This window comes from Amborella trichopoda, chromosome 11 (assembly GCF_054954075.1).
Source record: "Amborella trichopoda isolate Santa Cruz 75 chromosome 11, AtrichopodaSantaCruz75HAP2 v2.0, whole genome shotgun sequence".
In the NCBI taxonomy this organism is placed as follows: Eukaryota; Viridiplantae; Streptophyta; class Magnoliopsida; order Amborellales; family Amborellaceae; genus Amborella; species Amborella trichopoda.
This window is the reverse complement of record NC_142346.1, coordinates 40384792-40404774: the sequence shown is the minus strand read 5'-3', so window position 1 is coordinate 40404774 and position 19983 is coordinate 40384792. Positions and strand designations below refer to the sequence as shown.

Here is a 19983-nt window from a genome sequence, read left to right as displayed (position 1 = left end):
CAAATACGCCCCTATAGAAAATCAGACATTTTATGGGAAAGTAACTTCATACCCATGGTAAGAATCGGGGTTTGAAAAATAATAGTTGGAAAAAGGTTCGAATGATGATGATGATGAATCACTGAATGTTTCGGTTCAGTTTTGGACAGTTATCTCATAGAACTAGACGATTCTGTCAGAGAAATTGCCAGAACCGGCCCCACTTAATTTTCTTTTTTTTTATATTTGAAATTTCTAATTCGATAAACCGAATTATCAATATGCCAAATTGGATAAAAAATTCAGATGAGCGATCTAGGGCACTGATTTGTTTAGCTTAGTAAGAATGAAAATCAAGACGTTATATTGTGACACCTACCACTTCAACCACATGCCTTGAGTCAATTCCCAAAATGACCATACCTTGCAAACATAAAACTGATTTATCAAAAATTCTCTCCTTGAAAGATATTTCAGTTGAAACAATTAGTCGAGAGAAAGAAAAATGGTGAAAAAATCAAAATATTTAAAAAAATTCGATAAGAGTAAAATATGGTTATATATCATAATCATCAAAACTTTTTTCCAACTACAAAAATTAACCGCTTCAATCTTGATCCACTATTCAGCTCTATCTTCAATCTTGAACTACTGTTGAGCTCTATCCAGCTACGCTTAGAGTTAGGGGTCCCATTATCTCAACTCACTACTTTCAGTATGTCCTCTTGGGCCCTTGGCACGCCTTCCACTTGAAAATCAAAAGTCTTACCATTCTTTATCCCCAATGACAGCCTGCATCGCGCGGTACATAATATGGCAACATCATACTCCGTGGTGCGCGCCTTCTCTAAACGCTACACCCCCTCTTTTCTCTCTCCTCTTCTTCTAAGTTTCAACGTCTGCAATTTGAGCTTCTTCCCTTCCTCTTCTTCTTCTGTTGCTCTCTCCTCTGAAGCCAAGAAGAGCCCAGCTAGGGCATGCTCTTCTCTCTCTGCATCTGCAACAACCATGTCTTTTTCCTCCTCTTATGAGAAAGAGCTTTCCGTGGCCAAGAAAGCTGCTTCCCTCGCTGCCAAACTATGCCAGGTAAGACCCATCTCTCTCTTGGTCTTTAGGTTTTATATGTGGAATAGAGATGGTTTTCTACATTGTGTATGAATGAGATTTCTTACATTGTGAATTGCCTGTAAATGTTTTGTGTGAATCAGGTTTCTTACATTTTGAATTGCCTGTATATGGTTTGAGCATTTTTCATGTCAGAGATGGAGTAGATGATCTCATTAAAAGATTTCTCCTCTATGCACTGTACATTACATGTTGGATTCAGTTGTTTATGAGGAAATGTTGGATAATGCTAGTTGCTAGACTTCTTTCCTTACCTCTTTTTAACATTTAATCCAAATGCTTTTGTTTGATGCAAAAAAAAAAAGAAAAAGAAGACCAGCAAGGAGATACCGAATTCTCGACAATGGCTTCGAGTGAAGCTGCGGTTATGATTTCCTTTTTTGTTAATCAGTGATGAATAATAGTGTCCACTGGTACACAATCGAATAACAAAGTTCCATTGACTTGTCCTTTGTTCCAATAATCTATGCTGGACCAAACCGTGAGATAATGTGGAATGATTTTCACTGAGAGAAGGTTCTGTTGTAGGAGACAAAGCCTTTTGGGTTGTAAGAGGAAATGGCTCATATATGCTTAAAATCTTTATCAATTGAAACCATGAAGTAGAAAAGCATTGATGCTTGTCTAGCTTGCTCATGTCGATCAAAACACTTTGACAATTCAAAGCGGGAATAGCAGAGATGGCAAGGCGTGCTTGCTGTAACTTTAAACATGGGTTTACGACTTTCTCTTTCTACTCTAGCTTTTTTTTTTTTTGGGCGAATTCTTGTATTCTAGCTTTGATATGTATAGAGGTGAGTTTCTTTGTTTTTACTTTTTTCAAATATACCTGCTCACACACTCACACGTAATATGGACCCTTCGACTTGAAGTTTGACATTGAGACCTTTTGCATGTTTAGTTATTTGGCTACAACTTACGATGTGAGTGTGAATGTGGTTCTTTGTTACCTCCATCGCTTTCGCGTGTTTAGGTTGTTTGAACTTCAACCTTGAAGAGGCTATTATTTTGTTTTGTAGTTTACTGATTTCATGCTATAACACATAGATTTTATTTTGTTGCTTCCAGGCAGTACAGTTCGAATTATTGCAATCGGATGTCCAATCAAAATTGGATAAAAGCCCTGTCACCATTGCTGATTATGGTCATTTCTAAACCCTCATAAAAGTTCTGGATTGTTTTTGGTAGGGCTTATCTTGCTTATGAGTTATAATTATTCTTTTGGAAAGATGTTTGTGAGTTGGTTAGGAAAAGTACTGCATTTTATCATTTGCTTAGTGTACGATGGATATATCTCATGGAACATATTATATGAATTCCTTCAATATGGATTTTTTATGAGAATGCTAGCACACGTTTGCAGAGTTCTAGAAAGAAATTTGGAAGAGAATACATTTTGGTCAAGTTACATGCAAAAACTGTGATAATGGTGGCCGAAATGGGGATTCAGAAGCTACCACATCAAAGGATACCTATAGGCCCTAATGTTTTCGTCTAGTTCTCGACCATCAAGTCAAGTTTTCAATCCTTGAAGTTATGACCTACCCGTTTTATTCAAACCTTGCTAACCTACCAAAAAAGAAAAGCATTCTTGACATGCAATTTTCTGTCTTCAAACAATAGGTTGACCACTAGGCAGGGGAAAAAAGAAAAAAAGAAAGAAAGGAAGAACATGTTCAACATTATGCTTCTTTTCCCCTTTCTCACCTTTGGGATCCACTAGAGCTCCTGCAATGTAGTGAAAGGAACTTTAACAAATACAAAATAATGTTATAAATCCAGGAGTGGCTATTAAATAGAGATGGTTGTGTGTCATCATTTCCCTTGTTTTGCTGGATTTAGATTTCATTGGCGTTAGTCCAAGATACCCATTGATACTTGATACTCCTTGGATACTTGTAAATATTAAATGGTTTAAATTTAAAAGAACAAAAATGAATAGAAATTAAGTTATGCGTGATGATATAATGTATCAAAAAATATGTCATTTCCAAATAAAAAAAGTTGTCTCATATTTGAACTACGCTACGAACATTTAAGATATATAGGTCTATATCTAGGACATGTAATATGCTACAGGTAAGTAACCAGAAAAAAGATACAGGTAAATAATATGATATCAATAAGGTAAAGATATGCAGTAATTTTTGTGTATGCATGTGTTTGTATGCATGAGCACGGGCGCGCATGTGTGAGTGTGAGTGTGTGTGTATGTGTGTGTGTGCGTGCATGCATGTGTGTAGGGGATAAGATACACATATATTGCAATCCATATCATTGTCCTAGAGTTTGTGAAATGCTGAGAGTTTGAGACAAACCCCTATACCTGTCTCGCATCTTGTCATTTTGGATATGAATTATCCTAATGCATTGACAGGCTTGGATAAAGATGGATAGGGCATCGAGCTTTGAAAGTCTCTCTATTGGATGGCTGCGTTCAAGGATACTGATGGCTGGTGATTACTGCTCTTAAATGGGATAGCCTTTATAAACCAATGGTTATCACTTTTTAAGGCTGGATTCACCATTGTCTATGTCTTATCCTGAGGATGGATGATTCAAATTGAGCAGCATAGATTACTATGATGAAGTTTTCTGGAATCCTAAAAGTCTTAAGGGCCTTCAGGATGGCTGCATGGTTAGTGACTAAGAGTTTTTATCCTTTTAGCCTGATCTCTCTCATTCTTTGGTGCTGAAGTTGGGTGGATAGTGATGAAGATCTAGTATAACACCTATTAGGAGGTACGAGTTAGTTCAAGTGGAAGGCTCAAAAAGAGCAAGGGGTGGGTCCAAAAGGATGGGTCCAAAAGGACATGGTTGGAAGTAGTAAGAAAATATGTGGGGACTTATAGCTTCACTGAGGTATGACCCTTCATAGAGCAGAATGGCAGACCAGGATTCGTGTAGTTGACCCCAGATAGTTGGAAAAAGGCTCTGATGATGATGATGAACCTGATCTCTCTCATTCCTTGGAGCTAAAGTTGGGTTTGATATTGTTGATTTATGTGGTTTGTGATGAAGGCAGTGGTGGGAGGGTTCTAGACTAGATGACATTTTGTGTAGTACTTGGAGTGTTTTGCGAGGTTATTTTCATGGTCGGTTTATATCTTAGACACCACATTCTTTCCAGTGTATGATTTCCATTCGGAAATGTGATGATTCCTTTCATTCTTATTAAAAACTCGCTGTTGCAATGTTCCATAGAAGCTCCCACTTTTTTCTCTTCTTTGCAAAATGGCTTCTATTTTCTTGATGCATGATTTTGGTGAGGCTAGTTGGCAAAGTTCATGGTCATGGATGTGCCTATTTTGACTTGGGTTGTTGTTCTCTTTGATGAGAAAAGAAGTTGTCTCGTGAGTTGTGAAGAAGTGGGATTTGGGCTCCCAAAGTCTCTCATTAGATAATGTACTTACAATATGACGAAGCCTTTGGACTTACGAACAATCACATAAAGGTCCTAAGGGCAAAGAGCAGTGTCCTAATCGTGCAAAGTGAGGCCAAAAGGTCCTATAACATATTCATAAATAGTATACACAATATATTACTGCGCTTCCCCTGAAGTTGTTGTGTGAATATCATGCATGCCCCACTTGGTTACAAATGTGTATAGGCGTCCTCTACATAATAGGCTAGTTGATCTCTAATTTAAACTTGAGGGCTACAAATGGCTTTAGACACCACCTTTTCCCCAGTAACATTACAATTCATTTCAATGTGTTTGGTCAGCTCACGAAACACAAGATTAGGGGCAATATAAATTGCTGCTTGGTTGTCACAAAACATTGGCATTGGGAAACGAAAAAGAGAAGTCCATATAATGAAGACGTAATTGAAGCTAGACGATCTTACAAGATGTTGAGGCCATGGTTCAATATTTTTTTGAAACATTGGTATGAACAACAAAATTTTGCTTTTTGCTCTTTCAAGTAACCAAGTTGCCTCTGATAAAACCTGCAATATCTTGTGCCAGTCTGGTAGGTCTTCAATCTATAGGGTTCCCAGCTCAATTGGCATCTGAGAAACCCTCTATCTCGGCACTAGAATTGTTTATGAGCTGAAGTTGCCTTCGGGTAGTCTTGAATAGTGGAGAGTACACCTGCATCCCATTGAGTGGTCCAAGGAGCATGCTATGAACTGATTGACCACGCTGACAACAAACATGATGTCATGTCGTGATAGCGAGGTCGATCAATCTACCAATTGTTGGGATTTGTGGGTCGTGGATCTGTTGGGTTGGTTGAAGTTTAGGGTGTAATTATAATTAGACATGGAGTGTGTAATTAGGATTTTATCTCGTTGCCAGTGTACTCTCTTAAAGGTTTTTTAAGGGAATTTCAGAAAAATAAATACCCTTTATTTTCTCAGTTTACTCACCTTATTTGGTATTTTAAATTTGTTTTTAAAAAGCAAATGTTATTTATGAAATTATTTTTTTGTATATTGATAAGGGATTTTTCTGGAAGTAATTTTTGTTTAATTGGGGGAGTATTTATGGGGTATTTGTGAGATGTGGACCTCCAAGTTGGCCTTGTTGATTGGTGGGCTATGTGGGAGGGTTGGAGGATCATGTGGGTCCACTGGTCATGGGGCCCATGCGGCATAATATTTTATATCATATGTTTGGTTAGACTTTCCAATGGTTGGTGCATATCCCATAGATGATTCTCTAGGAAGACTTAGTTCTAATATTGACATGATTTCTGAAAAGTGACTAGATTATGGAATCAAAGTTAGTTAGAATTTCATCTTGGAAAGCTTTTAGAAGTTTTGGAAAGATTTTGAATTGAAGATAGATTAGAAGATATGCTGGACAACCTATTAGAGTTGGAGATCTACTAGGATTTTTAGAGAGTGAAAGATATATCTAAATTGGGTTAATGGTGATTATTTACCCTTGGATTCATGATGGCTGACCAAGGATGGATGTCTGGGGCATCACATGAAATCATTTAGGCTAAGTGTTTGTAGAGAGAAAAGAGAGAGAGGTGTGAGAACCAGGGATTTGCGAGAGAGAAAATGAGGGAGAGGAGGGGCAAGTGCGTGAGAAAGACCCAAAGAGAATTTTCTTCCACGCTTTGTATGTGAGAGAAACTCTAGAAGAAGGTCCTGCAAATGCTTCCTCAAATGGAAAAACAGTAAAGCTATTTCGTTCTCTACCAGTGTGCAATCCGGGGAAATCATTAAGGGTGTACAAAACTCTTGAGGGTGATTCATGATGACTTTTAAGTCAGTTTTTCATTTCAGTTTTTGTCCCACATGTTTGTAATTCTAGCAACAATCGTGTCTTGCACTTTTTAGTTCTTTCTTCCTGTTTTCTTGAGTTTCATTGTACAAAGTTTCAGAAGCAATATCTGAAAAACAAGTGCGTTGTAGGTAGGGGTTGCTGAAAAGTTTTATAGTCACACCGCAATTTTCTTGTGGTTCTCTTGTAGCCTGCAATAATTCATGTTCTTCCTTTGCCATAGTGAATAAGCTTCCCTTACAGCCTCTGAAGCATAATGACCAGGATTCCTTGAGGCTTTATGCAGTCAATTTTGAACAATATTAAGGCAACCTTTATTAGTATTTCTACCACACATATATTTTGCAGGCGTTGCTTCCATGTTAAGGGTTCTTATCGTAGCTTGCGTTCTTATCATATCCAAGATATGATAAGACCTTAAAGAAAACAAGAGATTTGTTGCTGCCATGTTCACAAATATAACTCTTAAAACCTACATGAACAACAATAAAAGATTTACCTAAAAATCACCTAGAGTCACTCTCTAGGATTTTGGCCACCCCTTATGATTCCCTGGAATCCATGGTGCACCACTAGGAAGACAAATGCCTTGACCTTTTCTCTGTTTTGGAAAGATATGCATGCTGGTATCTCTGGTTTCAAACCTACCTTCCTCTAGGGTCTCTCTTAAACACAAAGTAGAAGAGAATTCTTTCTGGATTTGTCATTATGCACAACACCCTTGTGCCTTTTCTCTCTCCGTAAAACTCTAGTTTCACACACTTTCTCTCTCTTTTTTACTCGGAAAATAATGTTAAAAAACTCAGCCTAAAAGTTTCCAAGTGAAGGGCCGAAGCCTTGGCCCTTCTGGTGGAACCCCGCCATTTTGATCCCTCTTGGGGGACTACGCTGGTGGTTGAAGGGGATTCCAAGAGAGTCATAGCTTGGGCATCTAGATCCTTCCTACGTCCATGGAGATTGGAGTGCATCTTTGACGAGATTCTTCACCTTTGCAGTGTACGTACGTGGTTTGACAGCATACCTGGAGGAAGGCCAATGCTGCAGAAGACGCCCTAGCTAAGGAAGTCGCCTCACAGCAGCACATGCAGGGGACTTTTGAGCATCCTTTTGAGTCCTAATCAGCTCTTTTGTTTTATTGTACACACCATATGCATGTATAGCATTTTTTGGACCCTGTAAGGGGTTTTTGATATATGAACACCCGGGCTGTGGGTGTTCCGTTTTTTGTACACTTCCCTTATCAATAAAAAAATTAACACTCCCCTTTCCCTCTCACATGGCCCACCAGTTGACCTCAACAGGGCTCTACTTGGAGTGCCATGTGATCTTCCAAATCCCTAAAAAAAATTCTTTCCATAGTACTCTTTCTTTTAGAAACAAATTTGCAACACCAAAATAAGGTGACCAACTTGAGAAAATAACATGTATTTTTTTCACTAAAAAATCCTTAAAAAGATTTTGGAATGAACATTTAAGAGAGTGTTCTATCAATGAGATAAAATCCTAATTAGGCACTCCATGTCTTCCCCACAATTATGCCCCAAACTTCAAACGACAACCTAACAAAACCACGGCACACTTGTCATGCAAGGGCTTATGATTGACCTATTAAAGTTAGCTGGGGCCTAGTATAGCCATAGATTACAGATGTACTCCCAAGGACAAGTCTAGTCCAACCTGGATGATATGTCTGGACATGAACTCTTCCAGTGCAAGGGTATGCTCTTAGCACATGCCTACTGCTGATCCATCACTGGAGTACTGGAGTAAAGAAACTAGAGCTAACAATAAGCATACTGTGTAGGATATTATGTCCTGGATTCTACCACTTGCCCTTACAGGCCACCTTCCTATCATGCAGGAGTGTCTTGGTTTCCTCTTTGACCAACAATCCACCACTGAGCTGATCTGAACCCCTAATAGGGCAACTTTTTGGCCCACCTCGACATATCCAGGGATTCTATTGCTAGTTTCTATCCGACCCTGGCTCCACCTCCCTAACTACGGCTCAGCCACATGCCAAGGTGACAGTGACAGAGACCTCCAAGTCCCAGCCATAGAGTCCACTCAAAACCAGCACTCATGCCCAAAACTACCCTAAATCGGAGTGCCTGCACTAGATTCCATAGAGCCTGCTCTCATGGCCTGTTTTATCCATGGAGCCCAACACTCCAACGCAAACTGGGAGTCTTATTTTTATTGATATAATAAATGCATGTGTTCATGAGATGCGCGGGGAATATACAAGCCGTGGAACAAAAGTCACATGCTGAGGCCTTTAATGGCTACAAATCCCAACACCAAGGCTGATACATATACGGTGTTTTCCATAAGAGCACCAAATATCAGATTTAATTTGGAATTGGATCCTTAATAAGGTTGAGGACATTAAGCGGTCTAAGATCCTTAAGGTGAAGATGCAGAGATAAGTATTGCTTCAATTGATCAATGCCACCAGAATCATCATTTGTAATGACCATATCATTGACGTGTACAAGGATGATAGCAGTCCCTGGGGCTCTTAAGTGAATCAACAACTGAAGAGAAATGGGAAGAAAGAGGGGTAATTTTGTGGGTCTTCTTTTAAACTGAAAAAATTGTTGCACTTGGGCGAGTTTGACTGACTTGACAAGTCTGTCATAAACTCATGGGGTTTAATCTAACTCGCTTGAGTTACTACAGTAACTGTAGTAACTCAAGCGAGTATGTGAATGGCCGAAATCCAATCCACGAAAGAATTTGATCTATGAACAGCATCGTTGTGGTAAAGGTCGTAATGCCAGAGGAATCATTACCGCAGGGCATAGTGGGGGGGGTCATAAGCGTCTATACCGTAGAATCGATTTTCGACGGAATGAAAAAGACATATCTGGTAGAATCGTAACCATAGAATACGACCCTAATCGAAATGCTGCTTTAGGAAAAGGTGTTCCGGGCTAGGCAGGCTGGGGTAACTCGGATGAGACTGACTTTTTGAGCACTGGTCCTAACAATACAACATAAGACCAAAAGTCCTATAACATATACATAAGTATTAGGCTATAACATATACATAAGTATTAGGCACGACTATATCTTACAACAGCAAGATATAGTCTAGGGTACATTAGGACATCTTCGTGTTGAAAAAAGAGATTCCAACGATTCTAGACTAGGTGTCGGACTGGCGGTCGCGGTGATTGCAAATCTATGTGGCTGATTCTTTCATTTGGTTATTGTGGCTATAAAATTAAGTTTGAGCATGACTCCCTTGTGTGGAATGGTTAACTGGCATGCTATTTTCGAGACTGAGTAGGTAGAAGAAGGATTGAGAAGAAATTGGGATAAATGGTTTTCATGGACCGGAGTGGAATTTGGGTGTCATCTGATGGCAGGAGGTGTAATTGCAATCTGATTGGGCCTGTCTTGTCTTCATTGACATAGGTTTATTGGGTTTTTGGGAGTAGGTATCGGATTAGTATGATATTGTTTTTTGGGTCCAACCAGCTGGCAAAGTGAGGTTGTTGCTGCAGTTTCAAACTTTTTATTTTAATAATACAAGGCTCTTTAGAGGAAATTCGTATGATCTCAGGAAAATTGATGGTTTGAATACTTCCTTGGTTGTTGGAAGCGCAATGTTATCAAATTCGCTTCGCTTCGGCTGAAGAAGCCGAAGCCTTCAGATTTTAAACATAAACTGAAGCGAAGAGAAGTGTGGTGTTGCCGTTTCTGTTAGATTCGGACCGCTTCAGGCTGCTTTGGCCTGCTTCGGTTTGCTTCGGGTCTGCTTCGGCCGAAGCTTCGGGCTGCTTCGGTCAGAAAAGAAATACCTATATAAAAGTTCTTTTAAAAATACTTTTTTTAATTTTTTAAAATTTGAATTTTTTTATTTTTAATTTTTTCCATTATTTTTATATATTATCTATAAATATCTGATTTATTTCTATTAAATTAAAAAAAAAGTCCGAAGTCTTCCCCTGAATCGACCGAAGCACCGAATTGCTTCATTTTTCTTACTAACTGAAGAAGACTTCGAAGCGAATCTGACAACATTGGTTAGAAGGCTGAGATTGAGATATTCAGTTCTAGGTTCTTAAGCTTATCTGGCTTAATGATTGCCCCAGACTGAGAGGGTTTTGATCTATAATTTTTAGTTAGTAGTATACGAAGTTCATGGCTCTCCTGCTTTGGGAAACCTATTCTTCGAGGATACTCACTGGACAATTTCATAAGAAACATTATATATGTTTCTGTAAACCTCACTTTTAAGTTGTCTGTCTGCTATGTTATTGTCTTCCCCTAATTGATTCTGTGTGATAGTCTTATTACGACATCTCTTAGGTTTATTAACATGTAGTTGTTTAAGTTATTAAGATCTCTGTTTTTTGCCCTTTTATTCTGTGGTTTCTCAAAGTTGTTATTCTACCATGTTCCACTCACTGTAAGAGATGGCAAGTGAGAACTTTACTATTTTATGATAATTACATGAATTGGCAGTTTTGATGCAATTTGAAATCTTATTCAGATATGGGGATTTAATCTGCGGATTTGGAAATTCCCTGAGAGATGCTCCTTGCTATAGAATTCCCCTCTGATGCTAGATAATTTTTATCTCCATCTTTTCAGGTTCACAGGCTTTAGTTAGCTTTGTATTGGAGAGGGAGCTTCCTTCAGAATCCTTTTCATTGGTTGCTGAGGAGGTTATCATTCATGAATACCCATAAAAATTTCAAGGAAATTTAGCAATATCAGGAAGGATAGGAATTAATTTTTATTAGGCTGAACTGTTGCTCCTTTTCTAGGATTCCGGGGACCTACGTAAGGACAGTGCTCGAGAAACACTTGAGCGAATAACAAAGCTTGTTAATGAAACTATAGCTTTGGATGGCAGCTACGTCATTCCCCCATTGACAGCAGAAGATGTGCTTGCTGCAATTGATAGAGGCAAATCAGAAGGGGGGCCTTATGGGCGACATTGGGTATTGGATCCTATTGATGGTACAAAAGGGTAAGTTTCGACTATCACTTTTGCATATGAGGGAAACTATACTTCCCTCTTGCCCCCGTCCCCCTTTCCTCTCTATTGATCCATACTTCAGTTATGATGGTCTCATGCTCCTAAACTGAGTGAATATAATCTCCTTCAAATCCTTTTCTTAATTCGCAGATGACTTTTTTATTGCAGTTGAGTTCCTCACCTACTTAACTTATTAGTTGGGTGGTAAGGACATCCATTAATTCAATGTAAATAATCATGAATAATAATGAACGCTTCTGTTCCCCCTGCCTCTAACATTCCTATCTTTCTCTTTTCTGTTATTCTTTTGTGGGGGAACTTTAGATTATTAAGACCCATAAAGGTGCACCATTTCCCCTTTGGATTTCACTTATTTTCTTTTCTTTTTTCTGTTTTTTCTTCTTTTTGTCCTTAAGGAACTAATTGTGGTATTGTAGGAGATCATATTCTCTTTTTATGCATTATAATCCCAATGGAACTGTTTCCTTTATCTCATAATTTAGAAATGGACAAATTTACAGGTTTCTTAGGGGAGATCAATATGCAATAGCATTGGCACTGCTAGATGAAGGAAGAGTTGTAGTGGGTGTCCTTGGTTGTCCCAATCTCCCGTTGGTGCCAATCAATACCGTTGATAAGCTTGCTGTGGATTCTGCAAGAGGTTGCCTTTTCTCTGCTAGAATTGGTGCTGGCACACATATGGAGTCCTTGGATGGTTCTCAAACTCAAAAGGTTTGTGGATGGAGATCATATTTTAAATAAATATTGATTTGATATTCTAATTTAGATACCTGAATGTTCAGATTTTTTTTTTTAAAAAAAGATGCCTGAATGTAACCTTACTGTCTGCACTAGGTACATGTAAGTGCTACTGAGAATCCTGCAGAAGCATCTTTCTTTGAGTCATTTGAGGCTGCACATTCCATGCATGACTTGTCAAAGAACATAGCTCAGGTAACACTTGTAAGGTTTCCCTCGTTCTTGGTGTATCTTGGTTCTATCATAGGTCATAATGATGGTTGTTCAACAGAAACTAGGTGTTCAGGCACCACCGGTTAGAATAGATAGCCAGGCAAAATATGGAGCATTATCCAGAGGTGATGGAGCCTTTTATTTGCGTATCGCTCATCGTGGCTACCGTGAGAAAATATGGGATCATGCAGCTGGTTTCATTGTGGTCACAGGTACAAATAGTTAATTCAATATCTGGGGTTGTCCTACTAAATTTTTTCCCTGAAATAAAATGCACTTGAAATAAATGAGTCATATAAGTCTTTCTGAACATATATGTATCACAATATCACAGTTTGCAGTATCATTTTGGAGGGATGTGCACATATGTAGTGATTTCAGTTCAAGTATTCAGACAATAATGATCAAGCATATTTGATTTTTTGACATTCTTAATTACTTCATATGTCAAGAGAAATGCAAAATTAGTCCGGGCTTATGTAGCTGATATCTAACTGTCATTTATCTCTAAATGACATTTAAGGTAGTGACTTCGAAGAAAGCTGTTTTCCACTCAAGTTTGAGAGTGCACTTATGAATTTAGCATGGTTTAGTGAGTCACTAAGTTGACTTGGGACTCTGCCAAGCTGACTTGGTACTTAGAAAATAAACAATTCTGTTGACTTAAATGGGGAAAATTTTAGATACCCCCATGGACCCTACTCTCTATGCACCCCCCCCCCCCCCCCCCCCCCCCTCCTCCTCCCCCACACAAAAAATAAAAATAAATCACATCAATAACCCCAAAATTATTATTTTTGCAGTCACCCCCAAGTCAAAAGATAGGGTCTTTTGGGACGAAAATACCCGCAATACAACTTGCATTTTTCTCAAGACAAAAATCTAACCGGTCCGGCACTTTTATTTTAAACAATGTGCCAGTCCCGTGCACACTGTGCTGCACCGGGTTCACTTTTTAAAGCAAAACCAGTCCGGCATAATGTGTGCTGGACCGGCACCTTGTTTAAAATTTGCCTGAGTGGCACATGGTTTAAAATGATGCCGGACCAGCATCATTTAAAAAAACCAAGAGTGGGTGAGAGAAATGTGTGTTGTAAGGGAGGTCTTTTCGTCTTAAAATACATTACTTTTTGATTTTTGTCTTTTGGTTTTTCTGTATGTGTGTGTGTGGGGGGGGAGGGGCATGCCTAGAGAGTAGGATCAACGGGTATCTATGATTTTCCCAATTAAATACTTGTTGAGTCATTTAGAGGCTATTGCATTTACTCCCTGGACTTTGTGGAGTGATGCGTTGACTTGGCTTGTCTGAGTAAACAAAATTCAAAGTTTTGATATCTTTTGTGTAAAGTTTGAAATAAAGTAAAATCCTAGCAGAAAAGAAGACTTCTTTGAGGGTATATTTTAATTAACTTTTGGAGGTTCATCCAATGCCTGAGCTGTTGAAAATCTTTTTGCGTAGACTCAAGCACTTGAGCTTCCTTTCATTGTACTCCCTCCCTATTTGGGAACATTCTTAGCTTTGTTTCATAGCTCCCTGCATTCTAATACATTTTCTTTTCCCTTATTTCAAAGGGAAAGCGAAGGTCGAGCTAATGCCTGAGCCTTTAAAGCTTTTTGCCGTAGATCTCTCTATAACCACTTGGATTTGTTATCGTGCTCCCTCTCTTAGTGTGAAACCAGTCTTCGCATTGTTTCATATCTCCCTGCATTTTAATGCATATTAGACATGGATTGAGGACCCCAAACTCTCCAAATCCATCATTTGGACCTCAACAATCATGGATCTCAAAAAAGTAAAATCTATTTGGTGCCCTAAAATGGTCCATCTTGTACAATTTTTTCTAGATCGTCCATTTCAATTCTTAAAAAGTCTTCAGACCTGGGCCATTTTCAGAGCTCCAAATCTATTATTTATGCATGGAAATAGATTTGCAAGGCTTTGAAATGCTTTTTGGTCCTCAAAACATGAAAACCCGGGGTGGTATGCATCTGGGGATGCATCTTAAACTCACCCTTTTCAGTATCATGTAATAACTAGCAGGAAAGGGATGCATCTTACTTGAAGTAGGTGTGCTGTACATGCCCTGAGAAGTTTCACATGTTTGGCTTTAAGTTTGAGTTTCAGTGTTTTTCGACCAACTTCAGAAGGTGGTTGTCCTTTATTATCAAATCTTATCATACTTTGCAAGATCTTTGGAAGTATAGCATACTTAACCTTTTCATCCGCCCTGAAAAGCAGTTAAATGTGTTCTGCACAATTAAGTTCAGGATTACATTCGTTGCCTATACTCTGGCTCAAGTCATGATGTGTACATTGGTCCCTTTGTTAGTGCCATTCTGCGTAAAGGCCATCAAGTTTTTGTTATTTATCTTATTCTTTGTTGCGGTAGGAAGCAGAAAAATTCTGCTCTTTCTAGAGCCAAGGCAAGGTAGCGACCCCGACCAACAATCTTGTTATGCTGCCTTATGAAACCTTGGTTTTTCAGCTCAGCGCAGATGTTAAAAACTTCATGCTATGACAATTAGCAGAATGTCTCTGGTTATGCATCATGTAATTCATTCAAGGTTTTAAACATGTATAGTTAGATTATGACTTCCTCATTAAAAAGTGCATTCTTAAGTGATGGTGCCTTGTTATGTCTCCAGTTTCCACATCTTCACATTTGCTGGATGTTTTCCCCAAGTCATTAGCTTGAAAAGAGAAGAAGACAAAAAAAAAAAAAAAAAGAGGCTAGGTTTGTTTGTTTGGGATTTCTGCTACGGACTTTAGGGGTTCAACCCTTGATATCCCTTACCAATACTGATATGTCCACCACTATGCTGAAGCCTAAGGGACTTAGGGCTTCGGTTAGCTTGTTTAGGCTTTTCGGAGCAAACTTCAAGGGTTTGCATCCTTGATCTAACCCGATATATCCAAAGCTAAGCAGGGGCCTAAGGGGCTACTAAATCATTAGCTAAAGACTGGCATCAAATATCTCCATGCAGGCTCTCAGATTAATGTGACCACCTTGTGCCAAAGGTAAATGGTCTTATTCTATATATATATATATATATATATATATATATATATGGGAAAAGTTTGTATAGAGCCGAGGCTTTAAAAAATCAAATTAGAGCCTACTTCAAACATTTCACTAAAAGAGATTGTTTTGATGCCCATGCCCAAATATCCTCAAATTGATCATCTCGACATCAAGATGCATGGACATGAGAAAAAAATGGTTTTCAAATTTTGGAAACTAACACATTTTTGGACTATCAATTTTTAAGATTTTCAAGTTTTCATTGATGTGCTCAATCTATATTATTTTTTAAGCTTTAAATTTTATAATTAAAGATGAAAATATATTTTAAGGTTATCACAAAGATTTTCAGTATTGAAACCACATTTCTCGACAGTATTTGAAGGTGCGCTTGACTTTGATTGTTTAGAGCCTCTGCTCTATTATCTAAACAATAAAATTATAGCCTACCTCAAAAATTTCACTAGAGAAGGTTGTTTTGATGCCCAAGTATCCTCAAATTGATCATCTCGACATCAAGATGCATAGACATGAAAAAAAGATGGATTTCAAGTTTTAAAAATAGTGTATTTTGTAATGCATTTTTGGATTGTCAATTTTCAAGTTTTCATAGATCTGCTCGATCTACACTATTTTTGAAGTTTTAAACTTTACAGATACAGATGAAAATATATTTTAAGGCTATAACAAAGATTTTCAATAGTGAAACCATATTTCGCGTCACTATTTGAAGGTAGGTTCTAATTTGATTGTTTAGAGCCTAGGCTCTATATAAACTGCACCCTATATATATATATATGGAAGATACTACAAAACACCTATAGGTGAAAATGAGCTGTGATTTCTCCTATCCTCATCACCATCCAAAGTTCATCGCTCGGTCACGATTGTCTGGTTGTGTTTTATTTTTCATTTTTTTTTTTTACAAATCGGAATGACCTGAAATTTGAAATGTCTGTTCATCAAAAATAGGGAATCTACGAAAAATATCAAAAAAATATTTTACATGAAAAAAGTTGACCAAACTACCCCCGAAAATTTTCTGGGGTATTTTGGTCAAATTTTTTTTCTAATTATTATTTTTATATTTTTATTAGGTGCGCCTCACTAAGATGTACACACACGCTAAATTTCAGGTCATTCCGATTTGTAAAAAAAAAAATGAAACACTACCAGACAATCGTTATCGTGCGATGAACTTTGAACGGTGATTAGGAGAAATCACTGTTCATTTTCGCCTATAGGTGTTGGGAAGACTTTCTTATATATATATATATATATATATATATATATATATATATATCGAGAGAGAGAGAGAGAGAGAGAGAGAGAGAGAGAGAGAGAGAGAGAGAATCAGTAAATCAAGTTCTCAACAGATCTGAACATCTCTTTAAGGATGTGAAAGGGTCGGATCGGGGTTGGATCCTACCAGATCTGGATCCGAATAGTATACAACGGATCCGGTCGGATCTTGGATATTTGGATCCGGATCAGGACCAGATCCGAATAGTATACATCAGATTTGAATTCGTATATGGATCCAAATTATCGATACTTTTTAAAAAGTTATATATGTAAAATAAAAATTTACTATAAAAAAAAATCCGGTTGGATCTGGGTCTGGTTCAGGTCGGATCCACCCAGATCCGATCTGGATTTTAATTCGGATCTTACTTTTGAATCGGATCAAGATTCCAGATCCAAATTTTTGGTCCATACCCCAAGCCGAATATGGTACGAATTCCGGGTTTCGGATCTGGATTGGGTCAATTCTCACCCCTACATCTCTCTCTATATATATATAGAGAGAGTATATATATATATATATATATATATATATATATATATATATATATATATATATATAGAGAGAGAGAGAGAGAGAGAGAGAGAGAGAGAGAGAGAGAGAGAGAGATGTTTAGATCTGTTGAGCACTTGATGTACTGGATCGATTTGTTGCTCGCATGACTCTTCGTGAGTGTTATATTAGTGCACATTCACCAGGATGGTGCTTGGAAAGATGGCTAGACTGAAGTCCTTTAAATGCTGAAGTTGTCACACTATCAGCAACTGTTTAGTGGATTACTAATGTTATTTGCATCTAGTTTTATTTGATCATTAGTGGAGACCTTTGGAGCCATTAGAGTGGGCACGGTTTCCTGATTGGTTGATTAATATTGCAGAAGCTGGTGGTGTGGTGACTGATGCAGCTGGGAATGCTCTAGATTTCTCACGGGGTAGATACTTGGATGTTGATACAGGCATCATTGTTACCAATGCCAAATTGATGCCCTTGCTCTTGAATGCTGTGCAAGCTGCCATAAGAGAATCTCAATCTGCTGCATCTTTGTAATTAGTTTTATCAGTGAAGCTGTTTATGCAGTAATCTCTCTCTCATGATGTTGACACAAGATTAATAAGTAGGCTACTTTCCTTCAAATGACGAAGCCCGACAAAAACTTTTATGAACATCTAAAACTGCTACCTATCAAGGTCTTGTATCAGTGAACTGTTTATGCAGTAATCTCCCTCTCTCTCTCTCATGATGTTGACCCCAGAAAACATATGTAGGCTAGTTTCCTTCATACGAGGAAGCCAGAAAGAACTTTTGTGAACATTTAAAACTGCTACATTGCAAGATCTTGTATCAGTTTCTTTAGATGAAGAATGATGTAATTTATCCATTGCTTAAGTGGGAGGTCCACCATTTTGAGCCAATGAATTTTGATGGTCTTCTGTTAGTTAGACGTCGAAAGGCCACAAAATGCCTTTTATTGGGATGCTTTGATGCACTCATTTGAGTTACTGGGTCATGTGATTCACTGGCGCTTCTGACAATTCTCTTGTAGCATAGATGAGCAAGACAGATGTTGTGTTCATGTTGTAAAAGAATGGGAAATTTGTTGAAGTACATATAAGAGATCAACTACTCGACATTTTGTTGACATCTTTTGATTTAATTTCAAAATACCCATTATGGCCATGAGTTGGTATAGTTGAAAGAAGGTAAATTGCTAAATTGTTGAAAAGTTACATGTACTTAGATAAATGTCCTTAAAAAGTATTCTAAGGTTTTTTTTTTTTTTTTCGGAATTTTGGATGGAGAGAGTTGCAATCGTAGGCTGACCTCTTGATTAAAGCAATCAATGACTATAAACAACGTAAATCCTTGAGCCTGATAGGGTAGGTGCAATTTTCTCACTCACAAGCCAATGAGAGTGTTCTAGGGCTTTCATTTAGGGATTGAGAATCTTATGGATGAGGGCCTTTGTTGTATTTTGGAGGCGTGGGCGCCCATATATTGATAACAAGTCTTTAGGCTTCCAATAACATCAAGAAAACTCCATATTTTCTAGTTTGGATAGGACTTGTCATTATCTTCTATCATTAAGTTGGGTTAGATGTGCCCTAGATTTTCTCATCCAAATCTTTTTCTAATTTGGTTATGATTGATAATGAGGAGGTAGGTAAATGATTCATGTAGCCGACTCCAAATAGTTGGGAGAAGGTTATGATGATGATGAGTTAGGATTTGGTTTGGGCATCTTTATCCGAATATTTTTCTCAATTTGATAAGAATTTCCATTATCTTTACCCATCCCAATCTTTCCGTTATACTAATTATAAAAGGAAATCAAATACATCCCACTTTTGACTATTTAATATTTAACTTTTATTTCTACTATTCCAATTCAAAATCATGTATATTATTATGGTATTCTGAAATTAAATCAAAGCATATGGGTAATATGTTAAATAGTTAATACCTCAGGGTATTAAATTTTCCATTATAAAAATATAGTTGGCGACTCCAATGTCCATTTGGAGTTAAGCCCCTAAGGGGAACACACGATCCCATTGTAGGTTACATAAATGAGTTATTCTCTTCTCTTCACTTGGGGAATGATCACAATACAAGAGCTCTCTCGTACGACCTTGCGGGGAAAAAAGAAAAATTGATATCCAAATTAGCACACCGCGATAATGAATTGAAAAAATCTTCCACATTAGAAGAGAGCAGAGTGGAAAGTAAAGCAATCAGCCCCAAATCTAAAGTAAATAACAAAAATCCACCCGACAAATAGCTATCAAAAAGTTGGGGAATGATTAGTAATATTTGTCAAAAAAAAAAAAAAAAAAAAAAAAGAAAAAGGAAAAAGAACAAGAAATTGAAATTGGAGAATGATGATGTGATTTTTAAGTAGTGTCATAAAATGTATTGGACTCGTGGACCGCTCATAAAGAAATCTCCAAATTAGTAAAAGTCGGGAAGGATGCAGCCACTACTGCTTCATTGGTACAAAGGGAATGCATTCCAACGTGGCTAGTTGTGGTACGTGATGGATTATATTTGCCTTCAACTCATAGAGTTCATGAGTATGACAGTGCTTGAAATATGGAAGATTTCCTCTAAGTCATAACAATGAGAAGCTCCCTTCAATAAAATTATTTTGACTGATCTGTAAACATTGTGCAGAGCACTATCGTTATTAGAAAAACTCTGGTTCGTTTTGGTTGAGACAAGGGTTTGGATTGGGGCTGGAGGAGATTTTGGGGGATTGCATGAGAGAGAGGCAAGCGTAGCGGGCGGCTTGGGTGTCCGATCTAGGCGTCGGAGACGGATGACGAGATGAGGGTTTTGAGTG

At 37.9% G+C, this 19983-nt stretch overlaps 1 protein-coding gene across 1 annotated transcript; it reads left to right on the top strand.

Annotated features, from left to right (window-relative positions):
* Positions 1 to 815: 815 nt before the first annotated feature.
* On the top strand, positions 816 to 18055 carry LOC18436938 (3'(2'),5'-bisphosphate nucleotidase 1). The gene is made up of 8 exons (XM_006847159.4): positions 816 to 1065; positions 2173 to 2248; positions 10952 to 11025; positions 11128 to 11333; positions 11864 to 12074; positions 12198 to 12296; positions 12373 to 12526; positions 17521 to 18055. The coding sequence occupies exons 1-8, from the start codon at positions 988 to 990 to the stop codon at positions 17688 to 17690; spliced, it is 1068 nt and encodes a 355-aa protein (XP_006847222.2). The 5' UTR covers positions 816 to 987; the 3' UTR covers positions 17691 to 18055.
* Positions 18056 to 19983: the final 1928 nt, after the last annotated feature.

What these genes read in the sequence shown, in the direction of transcription:
- LOC18436938 (XM_006847159.4), top strand. Translation starts at nt 988, where the DNA reads ATGTCTTTTTCCTCCTCTTATGAGAAAGAGCTTTCCGTGGCCAAGAAA. An exon ending in CCTATTGATGGTACAAAAGG is followed by an intron (nt 11,334 to 11,863) that starts GTAAGTTTCGAC and finishes ACAAATTTACAG; the next exon opens with GTTTCTTAGGGGAGATCAAT. An exon ending in ATGGTTCTCAAACTCAAAAG is followed by an intron (nt 12,075 to 12,197) that starts GTTTGTGGATGG and finishes TGTCTGCACTAG; the next exon opens with GTACATGTAAGTGCTACTGA.